An 18411-nucleotide genomic window follows, 5' to 3' on the forward strand; every position below is an offset into this window, starting at 1 on the left:
TACAGAACAGCGTACGTTTGAGTCACAATGTGATCATAGTTCATTAAAAACAGAATTATCTTGTCCTTTACTGTGGTCTCTCCAAGATCCTCCCAGAGAGTACGTGACCAAAACTAAGGAATTAACCTGGCAGCTGCTTCAGACAAGCTATGTCACCAGGAAATCTTTCATCATGTTTGCAGCAATGTCAAGTACAAACCTTGGAGTTGCAATTGAGGTTCACTTACAAGAATGGAAAAATGAGGTAAAAGCTTGTTAGCTTCATATAAACCACAGTGAAATGTATTCAACACACACATAAGCTTTCTTCAAATTCTCTGCGTGGCAGCCTACTGGCTTTGAGACTGATAATGCTTTGCAAGAAAATGCAATTGTTCAGAGACCCTCCACCCCCACCCCCGCCAAAAAAACAATCACTCAAGGGGAAAATATAGCTAAAGAACATTTATTCATTTTTCACTAAGACTTTATCTGTAGGACATTTAACTAAACTGTCACCACCCCCCCCACCCCAACCTGAAGAAGGGTTAGTATAGTGAATGTTATAAAGAAGATATGAACAGTTTGAAGGATTGGAACCAACATTAACTGACAAACAACTTCCATCTAAATTATCATAAAAATGTTTAAGTAAAAAAAAAAAGGGGGGGGGGAAGGGGCCAATGGGGGTTTCAGATTGAACAAGATCCTCACATTTCATCTAATACATTCAATCCTGGCTAGAGTATACCAAAATGGAAACAGGTTCCTATAATACAAAACTTCCACTACAGCACGCTGTACACACCTGTATTCCAAGCCCACCCCTATCCCCCTACTGCTTCCAATTCAACTATTTCCCGGCCTGCTGGGCCTGCCGACGAAGGAGCACATAGATCTTCTCTTTAATCCAGTCTTTGTTATATGGCTGGTATGTCTGGGTATCAGCTCGGTAACTGAGGAACAGAAAAGTAATAAGCAAAGTTACAATAGTCAATTATCGTCGTGTTTTTAAAACCCCAAATTATAATTGCCCAATGATGGCACAGGTGTGCCATGTATATGTTTAAGCTCATGTATATGTTTATACATGAACTTAATGAAAACATAAAAGAGCTGCTTACATTATGCTGAATCTTAAGCGATAGGAACGTTAGACCACCTAGTGCAATCTTCTAGCAGAAAAAAGAAACCAAGGTCTAGAAATCTTAAGTTAAATGCTTGATGTGTTACACATCTACTTCTTGACACAGTATGACCAGAAACTGTGTTCTTTCTCCTATAGAGTTACAAGGTTTATTGTTTCTTTAGTGATTAAATAAGACAAAAACCAAACACTGGTACAAACTTGGGATTTGCTATATGTTACAATTAACTAAAAAAATCTCTGAAAATCTTTGTAAAGGATTAAGAGAGGAAAATCTTTTAACCTATATTTCAGGATTTGCTTCTTAAAATAAATCACACTAGAGGCTGGTGGAGAATTATTAGAAGGTGAATGAGCTTCTTATCAGCCAGGAGTGCAAGGATCGGCATCAGCAAAGAAACTCCAGTGGGACGCCAGGGTTTCTGAGGCCAAGGTATCGCTTAATAGACGATCACTAGAGGTATCCTTAGAAGACTCCAATAGTACAAACATTCCAGGTGACCTACCACTGAAATCTAGCTGGGTAAGCAATACAATCATTTTTGGGGCTAAAAAACTAAGGCCTGGGCATAAAAAAAGCAGACAAGAAGTAACCACAGATTGGACAAAAACAAAGCACTTCAGCATTTCAAAGCCATGTGCGTCACGTGGTAGAAACACTATAAGGGATTCCGGAGAGGCAAAGATGGAGTTTGCCTAAAAAACAACAAAAACCCAACAACAACAACAACAAAACAAACCTTAGGGATACTTTAGAAAAACAAACTAATTTACCAATTATTGTTTTATTTGAGCCAGAAGTTTCATTTTTTAACTTCTCAGCAAAAAATTATATACAAATACAAGTGATAATAACGATTAAGAAGTTACCAATTGCTGGGTATTACTTTAAGTACTTATTTGAATCAACTCACTCAATTTTAATTACAACCCTGTGAGTAGATACTATCACCTCCCCTCCTTTTTTTAATAAGGAAAAAGCAAAGAACGAGCAACTTATTAGTTAAGTGACTTGGGCAAGTAGTAGAAGCTTAAAACACTCTTGGACAGGAGTCCTCCTCACTATGAAAACACTAAGTTAGAAACCTATGCTCCAACTTTTAGCAAGAGAGGCAAACTCCAAAGTCAGAATGTTTTATACCAGTACATTCTTCCCCTGGATAGTAAGGTCAGAATCTGGTTTATTAAAAATGCATAAACCTTCTACCTTAATAAAACGTTTAAAAAAAAAAGGACATTTTTCATTTTTATTAATGTCCTTTTGTTACGAGAAATATTCAAAAAAAATTAAACAATTTTCTTTGATTATTCTTTATTCATGCTTCCTAATTAAATAAGGGTTAATCTAGTCTAATTCGGGTATGGTACAACAGACTACAATATTTACATCAACACTGGGAAAGAACTAAAAAAGGAATCGAATTTTTCAGAACTATATCCAGGTGGGACTTATTTAAACCATCTCCCCCAGCAAGACGACTTTGGTTTGTGAACATTTAGGAATCCATCAACTTGCATGCCATTTTTCAACTGAAGAAATAATAATGCCTTTTTTTATGGCAAGTTGTGAGTTGACAGCTGTTTACTGGCACTTGAAATCAGACAATTAGCTGTTAAATTCATTAATAAAATCCCTAGCTCTTGGTACAGATGAATCTTCTGTGTTATGTTCTATGAATGCAGGTTTATCCAAGAACAGAAGCTGTGGGTCTGAGCAGTGAAATTAGCCAGCGTCCTGATACCAGGTTGTCTCCTTAATTAGGAGTAGTACGTCTTCATTCCAACAACTGAGGATGAAAAGACGTCCCTTTGTCTTTAGGCAAACAAGGAGAGCCTGCATATTGAAAAGGCCATTATTTAAACTTAAAAAGCTTATTTAAAAAAATCCTAACCACTCTCCAAACTGTGAAGAAATTTGTATTCTGATTTCAAATATATGAAGTACCAAGCCTCCAGGCCTAAATTTTACTATTAATGCAGTCAGTTTGTCCAAGGGTTTAATTATGTCACAAACTTATTTATTGCTCATTTCCTCCTATACGGTTTAAACAAGAAAAATCAGAAAAAGTCCTATGTCGCTGCGATGTAAATTTGATAGAAGCAATAAGCTCATAACAATTTACAAAAATGGACTCAATTCCTGGTCTGAGGAGTAACAGCCCAAGTCACAACCCTGATTAAGGAAAGGAGCAGGATGTGCTACCATCGGAAGCACCATGGCAATAGGTGACCTCTTTGGAAAAACACCTTATTTCTCCTGAATATTCAAATAACAAAGTCATATGGGGAAAATGGTTTTAAAACCTAAAGTTGACTCTGAGAGTTTTCAGAGGGGCGCCTGGGTGGTTCAGTCCGTTAAGCATGCGACTTCGGCTCAGGTCATGAGCTCGAGAGCCCAAGTCGGGCTCTGTGGTGACAGGTTGGAGCCTGGAGCCTGGAGCCTGCTTCAGATTCTGTCAGATTCTGTATCTCCCTCTCTCTGCCCCTCCCCTGCTCACACTCTGTCTCTTTGTCTCTCAAAAATAAATACACATTAACCAAAAAATTTTTTGTAAGTTTTCAGAGACCAAAAAAGTTTCATTAGAGATCGAATCCTAAATAGCTACAGTTTACAGTCAAAAAACCCAACATAACACCTCTTTAACAGTATAGTTTAACTCCCATGTGGAATTTGAAGCTCATATCATTTTACTCTTAGCTAATTTTAAAGAATTCACCTACTCATTGTAACATAAAATAAAACCCTGCCCTGACTTGGTCAAGCTAGTTAAAAATGGAGTTTCTGCTATATACTCCATACCACCGTGCTAAGCAAGTATTAGATCCCCTCAAGTAGTCTTGTGGGTAGATTTCTCTAAATTTTACAAACAAGCAAACTGAGGGTTAGCAATATTAAGCTCATCTGCCTGGGTGAGGGGGAGGGGTGTGTGGCTAGCTAATGACAGAGCCAGGGTTCAAACTCAGCTGTGTCTAGTTCTAAAACTCCAGCTAGCTCTTAACCCACAATCTCCTGAGGGGAGTAAAACATGATCCTTGGCTTTAAGTAACTCCCCATCTGCTGAGAATGTGTTCCACATCTCAAAGCATCAGCATTAGGTACCTGATGTCTCAACAAGTAGTTGTTATAAAATAAGACAGCTATTCATTTTTAAAATAAAATCAGTAGTTCATTTGAAGAACAAGGTGAGGGCACCCATGTGAACTCTATTCTTTAAGTTCCAACTGAAACATCTAGTGTTCAAGCTCAAGTGTGAAAATGTCCCAAAACAAACACACCTAGAACAAAACTGTATTAAAAACACCATATTTTCATCAGATAAAAACCTTACGATTTCTCAAAACGTAAGACAACTTCAGCATGAGAGAAGTCACATTAGATTCTTTCACTTTTATTGAGACCATCCTATCAATTCCAAAGATAGCTCTGTAAATGGGAAGCTCTGTAAATGTAAATGGGAAAAAAGGAAGATTACCAATAATTTAAAAAAGCTACACCTCAAATCATATTATAAGGGTGACATGCATTTGTACAACCGATATTTACTCAGTACCAACTATGTGCCAAATACTATTCAAGGCACTGGGGCTACAGCAGTGAACAAAAACAAACCTCCCTGCTCTCAAAGTCTACAAAGTAAATGTATACATTATTGGTGATTTCATCCAGTAGATGATTCTGCCAACATCGGGGCCTCTTAGTTCCTTGAACTCCTCTCTTCCCAGAGCTCATCTCCCACCCTCCCTTGGCCAGATAGCTTTCCAGCACCTTCAGTCTCCCAAATTCAAGCATCTCATTCTTGCACTACTCCCCAATACCCCAACTTCAACAACTCCATGACCCCACTGGGACCTATAACAGATCCTACCTCTGTCTCCACCCCACCCCAACCCCCACTTATGTTTCACAGTCATTCAGTCTCTTGCATGATACTTCCTTACATACACCCTAAACTTATAGCAAAATCTTTGCTGATTCTCTACCTGTAGAGCCTCCCCTGTAATCCACCCAGGCTAAGAGTGACTAGGAAAAAACCGAACACCATAATGACTAATAATTCCATCTTAAATTCATTATCAGGTACCTCAGAAATCACAACTTGCCCTAATCCCTTCACCCTCCTAGATTATTTTGCACCTCTTTTCACAAACCTCCAACATCTTCCCCCTCATCCTTAATTTCAAATGATTCCTTCCTGTTTTCCTGAGATAACTAAAACAACCGTAGTAATGTCCCCAAGCTTTCCACATCTGCCTGCCCTCCCTACTCTATTTAGTGGAATGTCTGATATGTCTGATATCCTATCTAAAGCCATCAATTTCTCCCCCTCTACTAGATCATCCCAACAGCCTGCAAACTTACCATTATTTCTCCCCCCTTTAAAAAAACAAAATTAAAAAAAAAAAAAACAAAAAACTTCTTCTTCCAGCTATAATCCCATTTCTCTGCTTTCCTATCAAGCTAAATTCTTCAAAAAAGTTATTTGTGTTGGCTGCCTTTTATGCTTCCCATTACCTTCAACTCCCTGAAACCTGTGAAGATTTCACTCCTGTCTCTCTTCCAGAACTGCTTTGGAAGTCATCAAAGACTCCCACTGCTGAACCAGGGGTCAATTCTCAGTCCTCATAAATTTGGCCTATTAGTAATATGAAATACTTTCAAGTTGGCTCCTAGGACATCACCACCCTCCTGCCCCTGCAATTTCATGTCCTGTGCTCTCCGCCTCACTCCTCTGTAGCTTCACAGGCATCCTTTCCATCTCTATTTACTGCTCAATTCCCAATGCCTAGAACAAGCACGGTATACAGTCAGCACTCAACCAACGTTTGTTAAATGATTATGTGTTGCTTTTTCTGTATGTCCTACTATAAGCAAATTAACTATAGATAATACAAGCCAACACAGAAGAATACCTACAGCCCTGTTGGCCTCTTATATGAGCTTTTTATATTGAAAAAGTTACAATAAAACTTTCTTATTAATACATTTCACTAAAGACCAGACCTGAATCACTGGACTGTTTTCAGGAAGCAAAATAAAACTCAAATGTTCCAAGGAAATGCGAATTTTCCACAGGAATCTTTGGTGAGACAGCAAGTCCTGGCCTGGCCCCAGTGGTAATCCAGGAATCCCAGGAAGTCCCTGTGAATAAGACCTATATATTTTTCAAGAGCGTATTTACTTCTAGCACAGTATCTGGCATGTAATAAATATTCAAGCACCTGATGACTGAAGATTATCTTATTATAAGGTACTCTCATTTTCCTTTGTCATGAAAACAGCATCATCTTAGCCAAAGCCAACTGCTTTAGGACAAAGACTTTAAGGGAAAAAACAAACAAACTAAAAAAAGACTATTTGGTTCAAGAAACAAAGAAGCACTTTGAAGGACTTTGAACTTCTTCTTTAGCATTCTCTCTGCATATTGATGGCCACCAATTAGCAAAATTATTAACTTTTCCAGTGCCATTAGCTCTATGTTACCAACTTTACTTACAAGCCATACATAGATGAAATATTACTACATGGTAGTCAAAATGCAAAGATCAGTGTCAGGCACACAGTGAGCTCCCAATACCAAAATCAAACAAATGGATAAACAACAGAAAGATACAACTTAAGAGATATGGTGGCCGATACTTACACAAGACAGCTGAGGTCTGCCAGATCATCGATAAAATCAAACAACTGACTGATATCATATGTGATAGAGGGGCTGTTGGGATTCATTCTCTTCAGATGTTCTTCATACATTTTACAAACGCCTAAGAGAGAGGAAAACCAAGATCTTACAGTTGTATAAACTTTAGGTATGAGTAGCAAATATATAGCAATACCGTAATATTTTATTTTTATAAAGTTGGGCTGGGAAAAGGACAGTAAGTTGACCACTTTTTTGTCACTAGTGGATTTCTTTAAATTTCATACATTTGCCAGAATGTTAAGTATATTATGCCTTAACAATAAAATGATTACTTCAAGCCACTAGATCTAAAAGAACTTTAAAGACCCGTCACAGAAAAGTTCAAACAAGTGATGACACTGTGGGTCTGCTTTCAACTTCTGATACAATGCAAGAACAAAAACAAAACTGGCACCAAGGAAGAGATTATTGTAAGAGCACCTTTAAAAAAAATTTTTTCTTGGGCGCCTGGGTGGCTCAGTCGGTTAAGCGTCCGACTTCGGCTCAGGTCATAATCTCACGGTCAGTGAGTTCGAGCCCCGCGTCGGGCTCTGTGCTGACAGCTCAGAGCCTGGAGCCTGCTTCAGATTCTGTGTCTCCCTCTCTCTCTGACCCTCCCCCATTCATGCTCTGTCTCTCTCTGTCTCAAAACTAAATAATCATTAAAAAAAAAAATTAAAAAAAATTTTTTTAATGTCCATTTTTGAAAGAGAGAGAGAGACCGACCAAGGAGGGACAGAGAGAGAGGGAGACACAGAATTGGAAGTAGGCTGTAGGCTCCGAACTGTCAGCACAGAGCCCGATGCGGGGCTCGAACCCACAGACCGCGAGATCATGACCTGAGCTGAAGTCAGACACTAACCAACGGAGCCACCCGGGTGCCCCTTTCTATATGTATTTTAAAGTGCATATACGGTATCTATTAAAAAGCTAAATTATATCTGAATTAGGGCTTTTGATTGGTTCTGGCACACACACTGTGATCAAAGAATATCACTCACAAGTTACTGAACAGAAAGATGAAAGTGCAAAGGAAATAACCAGGGAAAGAAATTCACCATTTATCTTAAAAAGGCACTGACCCACTTCCACCATCATACTTAATGGTGAAAGACTGGATGCTTTCCCACTCAGATTAGGAACACTAGAGTACCTACTCTTGTCATTGGTATTCAACATCGTATTGGAGATTCTAGCCAAAGTGATCTGACAAGAAACAGAAATACCAGGAACTCAGACTGGAAAAAAAAAAAGTGCAACTATGTCTCTTCACAGATGACATGATCTTATATACAGAATATCCTAAGGAAACCACACACACACACACACACACAAAACCATTAGAACTAATAATAAATGAGTGCAGCAAAATTGCAGGATAGAAGATTAATATATAAAATTCAACTGTATCTCTATATCCTAACAATAAATGAGCTGAAAATGAAATTAAGAAAACAGCTCCACGAACTTACGAAAACAGCATCAAAAAGTAAAATTCTTAGGAATAAATGTAATTAAAAGCATACGACATACACTGAAAACTACAAAATGTCACTGAAAGTAAAGACTTAAATAAATGGAAGATCTCGTGTTCATGGATCAGGAGACTTAACGTTAAGATGGTAATGCTTCCCACAATAATCTATAAATTCAGTGCAATCCCTATCAAAATCCAACCTATTGTTGCAGAAATTGGCAAGCTGATCCTAACGTTTGACACAGAAATGCAAGAGACCCAGAATAACCCAAAGAATCTTGAAAAATAACAAAGTTGGAAGACTCACATTTACCAATTGCAAAACTCACTATGAAACTATAGTAACAAAGACAGTGTGGTATTGCTTATGTATAGGCATACAGATCAATGGAATAGAAAAGAGGGTCCACAAAGACAACTTGATGAAGAAAGAATAGTCTTTTCAACAAATGGTGCTAGCACAACTGGATAGTCACATGCAAAAGAATAAAGTGGGGCTTAGACTTCACACCCTATACAAATATTCAAAATGGCCCAGAGACCTAAATGTAAGAGCCCAAACTATAACACGCGTGGAAGAAATTATAGGCACAAATCTTCATGACTTTGAATAAAGCGATCAGTTCTCAGATATGACAAGACCAAGAACAACAGAAGAAAAACATATATAAATTAGAGTTTATCAAAATTTAAATCTTTTGTGCTTCAAAGGGCACTATCAAGAAAGTGAAAAGACAAGCCACAGACAGGGAGAAAATCTTTGCAAAACACAGATCTGATAAAATACCGTCATCCAAAAAATACGCAAAGAAGTCAATAATAAAACTCAACAATAAAACAAAAAACACACCCAAACACCTCAATTAAAACGTGGGCAAGAGATCTGAACAGATACCTTACCAAGGAAGATATACAAATGGCAAATAAGCATTATCAAGATACTCAACATCATGTCATTAGAAAACTACAAATTAAAACAAGACGTGTCGGTATATACCTATGAGAATGACAAAAATCCAAAACACTGACAACACCAAATGCTGTGAAGGACGTGGAACAGGAATCCTCATTCATTGCTGATGAGAATGTGAAATGGTAAAGCCACATCTGAAGACCGTTTGTCAGCTTCTCACAAAGCGAAACAGTCTTACCATATGATCCAATAATCACATTCCTCACTGTTTACCCAAACGGCTTGAAAACTCGAGTCCACACAGAAACCTGCACGAGTGTTTGCAGCAGCTTTATCATAACTGCCAATACCTGGAAGCAATGAGATGCCCTTCCCTAGCCAAATGGATAACCAAACTGTGGTATATCCAAACAATGGATTATTCAGCAATAAAAAGAAATGAGCTATCAGGCCATGAAAAGACATGGAAGAACCTTAAAAGCACATTGTTTTTTTGAAAGAGCCAGTCTGAAAAAGCTATATACTGTTTAATTCCAACTAGATGACATCTTGGAAAAGGTGAAACTACAGAGACATTAAAAAGATGAGTGGTTGCCAGAGGTTTTGGGGGGAGAAAAAGATAAAGCACCAGAGATTTTTAGGACAGTAAATGGTAGATACTTGTCATTGTACGTAAGCCAAAACCCCAAAAAATGTCCAAAGCAAAGACTCAACACGAATGGAAAATATGGCCTTTATTCAATAATAATAATGTATCAGCATTGGTTCTACAATTTTAACAAACGTATCACATTAATACAGGATATGTGAGTAACAGAGGAAACAAGGAGGAGGGGGTAAGGGAAGAAGGGGTGTGCTAGAATTCCTGTACTTTTAAGTCCGTTTGCCTGTAAACCTACAACTACTCTTAAAAAATTAAATCTATTAATTTAAAAAGAAATGGAAGAACCTTAAATGCACATAAGTGAAACAAACCAGTCTGAAAGGGCTACGTACGGTAATGATTCCAACCCTAAGACATTCTGGAAAAGACAAAACTATGGATGCAGCAGGAAGACCAACAGCTGCCAGAGTGCAAAGGGTGAAGTGGGGAGGGATGAACAGGTGGAGCACAGGGGTTTTGGGGTTAAGCGAAAACGATTCTGTATGATATTGTAACGATGGGTACATGATGCTATGCATTTAGTAAAAGCCACAGAACTGTACGACATCAAGAACAAACCTAATATAAGCTTCAGTTAATAATTTTAATAATGGACTTTAGTTCATAGCCAACTTTAGTTAGTAACAATAACGTACCAGTGTATCAATAACGGGTTCACCAACCTTACCAAACGTACAACTCCAAATGCAAGGTGTTATTAATGGGGGAAACTGTGGAGGTGAGGGGTACATAGGAACACAGGAGTACATGGAACTCCTATAGGAGTACATAGGAACTCTGTATTTTCCACTGAATTTTTCTGTAAACCTTAAAGTGCTCCTAAAAATAAAGTGTACTGGGGCGCCTGAGTGGCTCAGTTGGTTACGTGTCCGACTTCAGTTCAGGTTATAATCTTCTGGTTCATGAGTTCTAGCCCCGTGTTGGGCTCTGTGCTGACAGCTCGGAACCTGGAGCCTGCTTCAGATTCTGTGTCTCCCTCTCTCTCTGCCCTTCCCCTGCTTGCACTCTGTCTCTGTCTCTGTCTCTCTCAAAAATAAACATTAAAAAAATTAAATAAAAAAAAATAAATAAAATGTATTAAATTAAAAAAAATAGGCTTCACTAAAATCAGCAAAGATTGGCAGAGTACTGCAGAATCAAAGACCAAACATGATAATATAAGGTAAAGCAATAATGTGCTAAGGCAGCATGTGCACAAAGTCTACCATGGTCAGAAGAGGAAGGGTCCTAAAGAGGGGGAAGAACAAGAGCCTGCTCTTCTTTTAAAATTAAGAGAATCTGCAATCAGGAAGGCCTGGTGCTAACTAGAAGCTGTCTCTAATTATTACCAGTAGCCTTCCCCCCAGATCTACCCACTGTTGGCTTTAAATGGACAGATTTTAAGTCTAATCCACTTAGCTCTGGATAATCAACAAATTCGGGGACATGCCCAGCAGCAAAAACAGTGACTATAAAATTTTTACAGGAAGAAGTGAAGAATGGACAATTTGCAAAAGGGCTCAGAATGTCCACACCTGGCTTACTTGATGTAATGATTAAATGTAAGCATGAATCCAATTTGTGACGATCCAATCTATGGGCTCTCACCTAACGGTTTATGGAGTAAAGACACACTCACTATTCCCTTCAGGGTGGTGCCAATTTATCAAATGCACAATAAATTATACTTATTTGGTTCCATTTGCCTTTATTCTCTGAGATAATTTTTATTTTCTAACACACTGATGGACTGTAACCAAACCTCAACAGCTTTTAATGTTTATCTGTTCAATGAGCAGACTGATAGGTTCTGAAGGCATCCCTAGAGCCTGCCTTACCGCTATAGTGTTGGAGTTTAACCAGAATACTTAAAGAATACCTGTAAGATATTTACCTAACATAACAAAGAACATCAACATAAAAATGGGAGGCTTCAGAAAGTCATTCATTGTAATGATGAGCTGGATAAAAAAAAGGTAAAATAATATTTGCAGCAGAAAGACAATACGTATAATCAGTGTTTCAACTTTCAACAAATATGGTCCTTAATATCTTCCTTCCCCGTTCAAATTAGTAACTCAAGAAATGTGGAGGAAAAATAAGCCCAGTTCCTAAATGAGACACGGTCTACAGTGAATGTCAGGAAAAAACAAGCGAACTCTTGACTAGTGTTTCAACTCACCTTCCATGCACTCATTCACAGATTCATAGTCAGCGTAAGTTCTGCCTTCTGGCCTCTTGGTAGGCTGTACCAGCAAAATGGTGTGAGACTACAGGGGAAAAAGTGATATCAACGTTAAGTTTCTAACTCATATTTGAGAAATTCATAGCATGATATAAAACCCTCAGTCATGACACAAATGGTTATTAAAACACTATTAATAAAAGTTTTAAAGAAACCCACTATTAATTAGGGTGCTCTTCCTACATTTCTGCCTTTATACAAGTGCAGCGTCAGAAGATGGACAGCTTTGGGGCGCCTGGGTGGCTCAGGCGGTGGAGTGACCGACTTCGGCTCAGGTCATGATCTCACGGCTTGTGAGTTTCAAGCCCCGCGTCGGGCTCTGTGCTGACAGCTCAGAGCCTGGAGCCTGCTTCTGATTCTCCCTCTCTCTCTGCCCCTCCCCCACTCATGCTATGTCTCTGTCTCAGAAATAAACATTAAAAAAAAAAGAAGATGGACGGCTTCTCTGTAAGGTCTTTTCAGTCTCTCAGTCCTTAATGGCTGCTTTCTTGAACTCCTGTTGTACTTACTGCCTGTAAGCATTCAGCATAAGCTACCCTGTACTGTTTTTTCTTTCCTATCTTTCTTCCCAACTAGATCATAAACCTACTTAGGTTTTCTGTCTCCACTGGTCACTTTCTATCTTTAGCCCTATTAAGTTCCTTAATAAAAAATCAGATGTGGGCTGATAAAAGGAGAGAAAAAGTGAAACACTATTAGTGATTGCAAGCACTGTATCGATCTACGTTCTTTTTCCAATCTCAGCACAACAGTGGAGTTACATCTTATCCTTGGCTTAGACTCCAACGTGAAGGCAGAAGATAAACTGGCAGTACAAAATTAATATATGTAGTTAACGTTACCCTAGAGAAACCATTGAACTATTCACCCAGTAGGTGACTCACCTTAAAAGCCTATGCTATCTCAAAATCCTATGTTTTTAACCACTAGGATCACACAAAATAGATGATCACACTGTGACAAATGTGAATATGCCTGAAGAATAGCAAATAGACTTAACATCTTCCACCGCATGCTCACTGAGGGGACATGTTTTCGTTAGTGGGTCTATTTCAGTTTCTGTGCTATTACAACTTGGGGTGGAAGGGTCCTTCTTGTGGAAGTAGTCCTGTGTACCACAGGATGTTCAGCAGCATTCCTGGCCTATTCCCACTAAATACCAGTAGTACTGGAACCCCCTGTCTCCTCCTGGGCAAAACTATGACAACCTTCTCCTCTGCTGTACTATTATTTTTGGGTCGCAAAAATCCTTTATGACAGGCCCCCCCAAAATGTTTTGAAATGATAATTTTTAACAATCAACACGGAAACAGACAAAGCCTAGAGTTTCCAGATAGGCACCCCCCCAAAAAAAAACCCCAAAAAAGAAAATAAAACAAAACAAACCCAAAAACCCAAAAACCAGTACTCTGAACACTACATACACAGCAAAGGGGGGTGCCTGGGTGGCTCAGTCGGTTAACACTGGACTTCTGATTTTGGCTTAGGTCAAGATCTCATAGTTGGTGAGATCAAGTCCCAAGTCAGGTGGAGCTTAGGGCTGACGGTGCAGAGCCTGCTGGGGATTCTCTCTGCCCCTCCCCTTGCACTTGCATACACGTGAACTCTCTCAAAATAAATAAATAAACATTTGAAAAAAAGGAAAAGAAAAACATCATTAAAAATAAAAAAAGCAAAGGGGGGGTGCCTGGGTAGCTCAGTCGGTTATGCATCCGACTTCAACTCAGGTCATCATCTCACGATTCGTGAGTTTAAGCCCCACATCCGGCTCTGTGCTGATAGCGCAAAGCCTGCTTTGGATCCTCTGTACCCCTCTCTCTCTCTGCCCCTCCGTTGCTGGTTCTCTCTTAAAATAAATAACTTAAAAAAAAAAAGGCAAAGGAATTGCTCATAATCCTCCCTCTCCATCAAGAACTCATTCTTATGAAAAGTTTGAGGATTTGAGATAAAAATAGAACTTCGTGACAAGAAATGAAGGGTAATTCTCACCTATAATGACCGTAACAGTCAAGGCCTTTGTTAAATAGGGATTATAAACCAGAGAAAGCAGTTTATTAGATTATTTGTTACATAGAAGTTTTTGTAAGCCACCTACTCAAAAAAAGTAGTTTCAATGGGCCACATGTTGAGAAGAAAGTAATTTTATAGAAACCACATTAGCATTCCTGCAGTAGCACCTGCTCGGTACATTAGCCATACTAATGGCTACTACATTAATTTTGTTCTTACCCTAATGCAAATTAAATGACTAATTTACTTAAGAGAATAAAAATATGGAAACGGCTACTCAGTATGTTACTTCTTACATCTTAAAATGAACCTCTGACAAATCTCACTATTTTCAATACTTACTACCCAAAGACAAGGATTAAAAACTACTAAGAACAAAAAACTACATTTACAAAGCTGTAATCAAAACAGGTATTATTTGGGGCCCCTGAGTGGCTTAGTTGGTTGAGTGTCCAACTCCTCTGATTTTAGCTCAGGTCATGATCCCAGGGTTGTGGGCTCTGCGTTGAGCGTGGGGCCTGCTTAAGATTCTCTCTCTCTCCCTCTGCCCCTCTCCCCTGCTCATGCCCTCTTAATAAAACAGGCAAAAATAGGTATTATTTTTAAGTGGTAGTGCCTTCCTGTCAACAGTTCAAGATCATAAAACTTCCCAAATCAGTTTTAGTCACATTCTTTTCACTGGAGCTATTTTTGAAGCCCTTTTGTGTTATTAAAAAACAAAGATAAATATATATGCAAAATATAAGCACATAAAAACAAATATATATACATGTATATATTCAAACTTCCCACAATAGAAAAATAAGATTATAAAACCTAAATCAGTAAAAGTTATGCAGAATTACCTTAATAAAATCCTTATTCTAATTACCAAGCACAGGTGAATCACTTTAATGAATAATCTGGCCTTATTAACTTTTTAAATGTTTATTCATTTTAAAGAGAGAATGTGTGCAGGGGAAGGGCAGAGAGAAAGGGGGGACAGAGGGTCCAAAACACGATCTATGCTGACAGCAGAGAGCCCAATGTGGGGTCTCGAACTAATGAACTGTGAGATCATGACCTGAGCCAAAATTGGATGCTTAACCGACTGAGTCACCCAGGCGCCCCCGGCCTTACTAACTTTTTTAAAGTCTCACACACATGAATTCTTAAGAATCATTCTCCTGCTACAGAAATATTATGTACGACTTGCTCATTAGCTTCAAATGCTCCTCCCAAACGAACCCCCCCAAAAATCCAAAGCTGAAACTTGTATCCTTGATAAAGCAAAAGTATTTAAGATTGTTGAACCAATAATTGTTTGATTCATATACAAATTCTAATTTTTAATGCTACTTGGACTGATAAGGAATTATCACTGATATTTGCCCAACAGAGAATGGGTTGTTGATATTAACTGCTGTTACTTTCTCGGATTTTAATCTAAGTATTTGAACACAATACCAAGTAGTGACTTAAAAAGCACTGAATGAAAACTCAAGAGTAAAAGATCTAAGGTCACATTGCTAGTATGACAAAACAAGAACTGGAAACCCAGTCTTCTAATTCCTAGTCCTCTCTGGGAAACTATGCGGAACCAAACACTAAAACATCTCAATTTAAAAAAGTACAACCTTAAAAAGCTGTTAACAACGGCTGCATAACTTGTTAACAGTAACTGCAGCAATCAGAAAACGAAAGCTGAAGTGTGGAAGTAACCAGGATTCCTCATAATCCCTAGGAGCATCTTTTTGGTGGAATAAAATATAAAACACAATCAAAATACCCACTTACTCCACTACCACCCTGATTCGACTCCCAGCTGAGCCTATCTTTTTCAGCCTTCAGTCCCAAGAGATTATGAGTAAATTACGAGTAAGAACAGGATTGAGGGCTGGGAGAAACGCCAAATCGGGCATCTGGAATCTTGGAAAAGAGAAAAAACGTTCTATGTGTACTTAAAGACAGAGCACAGAAAAACAAAAGGAAATAACCGAGAAGCACACTACAAAGCAAAGACGACCCCTCCCGGCCCACACGCTGGGTGCAGAAGGCTGCATCTGTCAGCTTTGGGAACAGGTTTGTCATACATCCCTCGGCCATTGTTCCTGCACTCGGCCAGAGAATCCGGTGGGACAGAGCAGCATGTCCACGCCTGCCTCTACCAAGCAGCAACTGGGAGAAAATGCATCCTCCACACCGGACGCCTCGCCGGAGCCTACAGGCGGGCGCGCAAACGCAGGGCGGACCCGGGCTCCGGGGCCTAGTGCCAGGCCCTGCCTCTCCGCGGCGGGAAGGGGAAAGGTCGAACCACGACCAGGAGGGCCGTGGAGCTGCACGCTCGCTCTGGATAAGACGGGGAGAAGATGTACAGGGCTGGGATCGCCCCAGAGGCCGGGGGATCGGGGAGCCGCGGGGGCCTTTCTCACCATCGCGCCAAACTCTCTCGCTGCAGCCGCTGCCGACACTGCCGCCGCACACGAGCTTAGCCGCAAAGCCGCCAACAGCCAATCCCCGCGAGAGGAGCCGCCGGAAGTCGTCAGAAACGCACCGCGAAAGAGCATTTTGGGCCATAGAGGCGCACACATTTCCGGCAGCTAGAGTGGATACTGACTCTGTCACAGCCATCTTGGATAAGGGCGATGGGATGCGCAGGGAATTGCTGCAGAACTTGAAAAATAATCATTTCTTTTCAAGACGCGGTCTTCCGTACTCTTGTTATTGGACAGGCGCCTAGAGTGATCACCGATATAGACTGTGACTCCAGATATCTTTCAATGGCCCTATTCAAAAATGGCGGTAGCATAAGCCTCCTGGGCCATAGGTCGGTTGTAACCCGGAAGTACTCTTCTAAAGGAGGGGGCGGTGAAGCAATCCGGAAGTGGATGTAATGAAGAGGTGCCACTTGGCGGCCATGGCAGCTGTAGTATCGGTGGCTCTGGGTCAAGGCCCAGCGGAGTGGAGTAACATGGGCAGTATCGGGTATAGGGCAGAGACAGCTTTGTATCACCTTCGCTGCTGAACCCCTAAGCCCATCGGTAGAGACCTGCAGGACTCTTTCCCCATTCTAGACTCGGAGGAGAGTTTGCCGGGACTGGTGGGCTGGTCCCAGGCTGGCGAGAACCGCCCCAAGGAGGTAGGGGAGCCGGGAGGACGAACAAGTTTGCTTGGGTTTTCCTCCTTTTCCTGCTGCCACCTGGGACGTTGTGGAGGGAGTGGGTCCATTGTGCCACCATTCCGACGATTGAAGAAATCGCCCATTGCATACCTTTACCCTAGGGAATCCAGTGACTGGCGTCTGAAAACAGGGATTGGGACCTGAGATTGCTGAAAGTTCTCTCTGGTGCTAATATCAGCAAAAAGGGACTGTTTTCAGGTGCGTTCCAGAGAAGGGTTTCGTGAACACATCTGTTGGTGAGGAGGACGAAAAAACTGGAAAGTCCACTTGTCTTGGAATCACCACACGCGTTTAAGAACCTAAGCACCCTTTGAAGCCTCTGAAAATTTGTAGTCTGGTGGCGGTGGGTAAATAAAGGAGGACAGAATGGATGATTTCATCTCCATTAGTCTGCTGTCTCTGGCTATGTTAGTGGGATGTTACGTGGCTGGAATCGTGCCCTTGGCTGTTAATTTCTCCGAGGTAAGAAATTCTCAATTTTCTGTCAGTTGTCAGGATGGCTGCTAGGAAGTACTGACAGTTGTAAAGGGAAGCGGTTTCCTTAATTAAGCTCAGAGCTACAGATCTTCGTAGGAAAGACTATCTTTTTAAAAGATGCATAACATTTCATGGGGCGCCTGGGTGGCTCAGTCGCTTAAGCGTCCGACTTGGACTCAGGTCATCGTCTCACTTTAGGTGGGTTGGAGCCCTGCGTTGGGCTCTGTGCTGACAGCTCAGAGCCTGGAGCCTGCTTCAGATTCTGTCTCCCTCTCTGCCCCTCCTCATTATCTCTCTCTCTCTCTCAAAAATAAACATTAAAAAAAAAAGATGCATAACATTTCATAATAGGAGCAAACCTCATTTTAGGCACTAGAGCCCTTAACTTGGGGTGGGTGGATCCACTGAAGATCCTGGGGTACTCTGAACCTTGTGAAATTGCATACAAAAATTTAGGACTCTGCACATTTTCCTGGAAAGAGGTACCATAACATTCTTTGGATTCCCAGAGGTTCCAAGGAATCAAGTTTCCAGATTGCTGTCAAGGAACATAAATGGGGAATATTATTTGTCTGTATGCATTGAAATCAATATACTTTATCTTTTTGAGGAAATGAAGCATAGTTTTTTGGGGGGAGAGGTAATTTTTTTGGATTAGAATCCAAAATTTTCTGGTTTT

General features: G+C 40.2%; 2 protein-coding genes across 2 annotated transcripts in view; one reads left to right on the forward strand and one right to left on the reverse strand.

Annotated features, from left to right (window-relative positions):
- Positions 1 to 429: 429 nt before the first annotated feature.
- On the reverse strand, positions 430 to 16662 carry ERH (ERH mRNA splicing and mitosis factor). The gene is made up of 4 exons (XM_015068441.3): positions 16507 to 16662; positions 12023 to 12110; positions 6769 to 6889; positions 430 to 935 (listed from the first exon to the last, which is right to left on the reverse strand). Exons 1-4 carry the CDS (start codon positions 16639 to 16641, stop codon positions 833 to 835), a joined length of 447 nt encoding a protein of 148 aa, XP_014923927.1. The 5' UTR covers positions 16642 to 16662; the 3' UTR covers positions 430 to 832.
- A 210-nt stretch (positions 16663 to 16872) lies between these two features.
- The window catches only part of SLC39A9 (solute carrier family 39 member 9), a 52158-nt gene continuing 50619 nt past the window's right edge, over positions 16873 to 18411 (forward strand). Inside the window, exon 1 of the mRNA XM_015068443.3 lies at positions 16873 to 17717. Coding sequence (XP_014923929.1) covers positions 17622 to 17717 — 96 coding nt within the window. The 5' untranslated portion in view covers positions 16873 to 17621. The remainder of the gene's footprint in view (positions 17718 to 18411) is intronic.

This window comes from Acinonyx jubatus, chromosome B3 (assembly GCF_027475565.1).
Source record: "Acinonyx jubatus isolate Ajub_Pintada_27869175 chromosome B3, VMU_Ajub_asm_v1.0, whole genome shotgun sequence".
NCBI lineage: Eukaryota > Metazoa > Chordata > Mammalia > Carnivora > Felidae > Acinonyx > Acinonyx jubatus.